Source organism: Apium graveolens, chromosome 5 (genome assembly GCF_009905375.1).
Source record: "Apium graveolens cultivar Ventura chromosome 5, ASM990537v1, whole genome shotgun sequence".
NCBI classification, from domain to species: domain Eukaryota; kingdom Viridiplantae; phylum Streptophyta; class Magnoliopsida; order Apiales; family Apiaceae; genus Apium; species Apium graveolens.
Window position 1 is genome coordinate 210,574,517 of NC_133651.1, and position 3,981 is coordinate 210,578,497.

Consider the following 3,981-nt stretch of genomic DNA (forward strand, 5'->3'; position numbering starts at 1 on the left):
TTCTCCTCCTCGGTCAGTCCTCAATACCTTAATCTTTCGATCATCTCTATCCTCAACCAATGCTCTGAAAATTTTAAATGCCCTAAATGCCTCACTCTTACATTTTAGAAAATAAACCCACATTATTCGGCTAAAGTTGTCCACCAGCAGCAAGAAGTATTTGTTTCCTGAGACTATTTCCGGCGTGATTGGACCGCACAAGTCTACATGAACTAGCTCTAGTACTTTCTCTGCATTGAAAGAAGATCGACTTGGCACATGCTTCTTTTCCTGCTTTGACATTAGGCAGCCGGTACAGAACTCTTTTGGTTGCACGATCTTAGGAAATCCTCTTGCCATCTTTTCTTTGAACATCATAGTTAGAGCTTGATAATTCACATGCCTGATGCGGGTATGCCACAATTCTGAGATATCATCTAATCTAGACAGTAAACATTCAGAGTTCTCTGTTTCAATTAATATCTTGCACAATCGGTTTTATGATCTTTTAATTTTCATGAGCAGATTTTGTTCTTTGTCAAACACCCACATGAATTCACCTTTAATCACAACTTTATTTCCTTCTTCAGTCAATTGTCCAATACTGATAATATTACTATGAAGATGGGGAATAAAATATACCTGGTCAGGCATGCGTTCCTGCCCGTCCTTACACTTGAGAAGAATCTGCCTTTTCCATCAATATCAACAGTTGAACCGTCCCTGAACTTAACTCTCCCTGTAATTTGTTCATTAAGAGTCTTAAATTTGGATTTTTACTCAGTCATGTGATTACTAGCGCCATTATCAAGATACCACAAGTTCGAATCTAGTGGTTTTTCTTCATTGCTCAAGGCTAGGCATGGTCTCACATCACTTTCATTCAGTAGAAGGGTATTTTACTCCTTTTCTTCTAGTATTGCCGAAAGCAAAGCAAGCTCGTCATCTTCTATTCGAGCTAGATTCGATTCTTTTCTATACTCCTTATTTCATTTTAGCTTTCGACATTCAGATGCAAAGTGTCCATACAAACTGCAATTGAAGCACCTGACTCGACATTTGTCTCGATTCCTCATAAATGAAGGTTTGCCATCATTAGTTTTATTACTGCGATTCTGCCATTCTTCTCTTGTGAAGAGAAGTTTACTTTCATTAGATTCTCTCTTCCGCCATTCCTCTTCTGTTAAGAGTAGTTTGCTGTCAGTGGACTCGCCATTTCCCTTGATTCTTTCATCATGAGCCTTTAATGATCCCATGGCTTCCTTCACTGTTATCTTGTCAAGATCTCCAAACTGCTCTATCGTGGAAGTAATTTGGAGAAATCGTGTTGGCATGGCTCGAAGCAGTTTCTTAACAATGTATGACTCCTTTATTTCCTCCCCTAGTGCTCGTATATTTGACGCGAGACCATTGAGTTTCAGGTAAAAGTCATCCAATTGATCTGACTCATTCATACACAAGGCTTCAAATTCCGTCTTCAATGTCTGAACTTGAGCCTTTTTCACCTGCTCTGCTCCCTGACACAGAGTTTTAATCACTTCCCACGCCGCTTTTACGCTTTTATTTTCGGCGATAGACAGTAACACATTCTCAGGGATACCCTGATACATCATTGCTAATGAAATCTTGTCTATCTTCTCTTCAATGGCCGCTTTCGGATCATCCGGTTCAATAGCATTTCATACTCCTTGGGCTTGCACGAATACATTCATTTTGAGGGACCGAATGGTATAATTTCATCTGTCCAACATTGGATAGCTCAACCCGAATGACCCTCATTTCACTTTTTCTAGATCCGCATTCGACATCTTTGATGATTCTTCCGTGACCTGGTTTATGCTATGATACCAATTATAGCATATACTATGACTGTTTGATATGTAAAACTGGTATTATAAACTTCAAAAATGTTGTCAAAGATCTTATCTTTATTGAAACAAACAGTACAACTTAAATAAGGAAATGTAAAATAACTAAACTACTAGTTACTAGCTAGAAACTAGGCACCACGATATAACAGAATCCTAAACACATTCTCCACTAACTTATTATGAAAAATCATACAAACACTCTAGAAATAAGACTGAGTCATTCATACAAACATTTTAGAAAATACTAAACCAACATTATTATTTTATGTTTAAGTTTTAAACCCAACAGTAAGCTGACTCTCTGAGCTCCAGTTTTGGGAATATTCTGATTAGTTGCTTATTATTTACGTTAGTTTTATACGTTGTTAGATTATACGGACAACTGTGAGGGCTTTGAATGACAAGAACCGTTCAAGCCGTCAAAAGGTTGTTGTCTAAGTCGAAAGGTTGCTGGTTACATGGAGACCGAGTTCCATGTGCCAAAAATACCCCATCATGAATTCGAGTTTGACTGACAATCTAAGACAGATGAAGAATTTTGGACGACCCGTTTTAGCCCAACATTCGTATACAAGGTGGAGGATCTCAAGAAAGACTACAAGAAAAGGGGAAGTAAGATATCAAATAGTGTTGGAGAAGGCAAACTTGGTGATGAGGAAATCAGCCAACTCCCCCAAAAATTCAGAGATATTGAAAATGAACTTAGTGAGGCTGAATTGAAGAAGGAGAATAGGGAGAAGCCCTTGTCAGCATTACCATCTGAGCAAGCTGCGATTGCCGAGAAGATTCAGGGTTGGTTCTATGTTAAATTTGATCCTGGCCATATCACACAAGATTTAGTATAATAACTATTCTTTTATTAATGATTCAAAAATTTTGTACCTCCCTGATTATCATTTTTTTATATTTATTTTGTATAATAACGACTCTTTTAATGTGGCACAGAGTTATGGTAAATGCAAATATTTGTATTTTTTGTGTGATTTGATATTTTAAGTATCATATGTTCCCCACTCTTAAGTACAAACCATAACTCACATAAATAAATAAAACTCATTATTTACATTATCAAACTGAACAAGAAATCATGTTAGTATTTTTATCCCATTCAATACAAACAACAAGGCAAAAACCGACTAGATGAAATCGGTCATTTTTCGTACCGACCAAATACGGTTGGTTTTAATTAAATAAGACCGAAAAATAGTAGTTTTTTTGAAGCTAGTCATTTTAAAAAAAACGTCGTATATAGCAAAATATGACCGGCTAAATATGATGATATAAATATGACTCTATTTCATTAAAAATGATGAATGCAGGTTATTGTTAAATCTAATATGACCCTATTTTGTTGAAAATGAAGGGCACCCGGTTTCTATTTAATATAAAAATTACCGAATTTTGTTGGAAAGAAGCGCACTTATTTTTCGTGTAATCTAATTACGGCCAAATTTATTGTTATTTATGGTGCATATTAAATTCTACAGGCTTACCTGATTGTTTTGAGCTTATTAATTTAACTCGATTATGTTATTTGAATATAACTCGAAATAAAAAAAATTGGTTGCTTCTTGCCATAAAAGTCTCCTAACATTGCAACCAAAATATGCAAAAACAAATGAACTACATTGCATAATAACTCACGAAATACATACACCTGTCACGAAATAATTATCCGAAAGTCACAAAAATGGCAAACATGATACCATTAGTTAAAATAGTTAAACAATAGCAAAAGATTTCTAAACAGGCAAAAGATTTCCCAAAGTTCACAAAATAACATTTAAAATCTTCACCGTACCAAAAGCGAGGATTAAACAATGGGAAAGAGTTCTCGACAAGGGTCGATGTCTTCACCTTATTCAACTGTCATTAAAGAAAGTTATATAATCTTCATATTGATTTACATATCAATAACAAATATTTATAGTATAGATTGAAAATGGAAAAAAATCTAACAAAACAGTACATTTAAGAAAAAATTATAAATAAACAAAGTAGTACTTGCATTCTTAAAAGTACAAAAAACTGATTTGAAATGTTCTACCTGAAACTAAACTTTAGTTTTGTTGATCTCAATGCTCATAAAATCTTGAATCTAAAACTGGTACTAAAAGCAAGTAACTTGCAA

The 3,981-nt window shown here is 34.9% G+C and overlaps 1 protein-coding gene across 1 annotated transcript; it reads right to left on the reverse strand.

Moving 5' to 3' along the window:
* Positions 1-968: 968 nt before the first annotated feature.
* LOC141660642 (uncharacterized) lies at positions 969-1,592 on the reverse strand. Its single transcript, XM_074467631.1, has one exon. It carries the CDS (start codon positions 1,590-1,592, stop codon positions 969-971), a length of 624 nt encoding a protein of 207 aa, XP_074323732.1.
* Positions 1,593-3,981: the final 2,389 nt, after the last annotated feature.

What these genes read in the sequence shown, in the direction of transcription:
- LOC141660642 (XM_074467631.1), bottom strand. Translation starts at nt 1,592, where the DNA reads ATGATGTATCAGGGTATCCCTGAGAATGTGTTACTGTCTATCGCCGAA.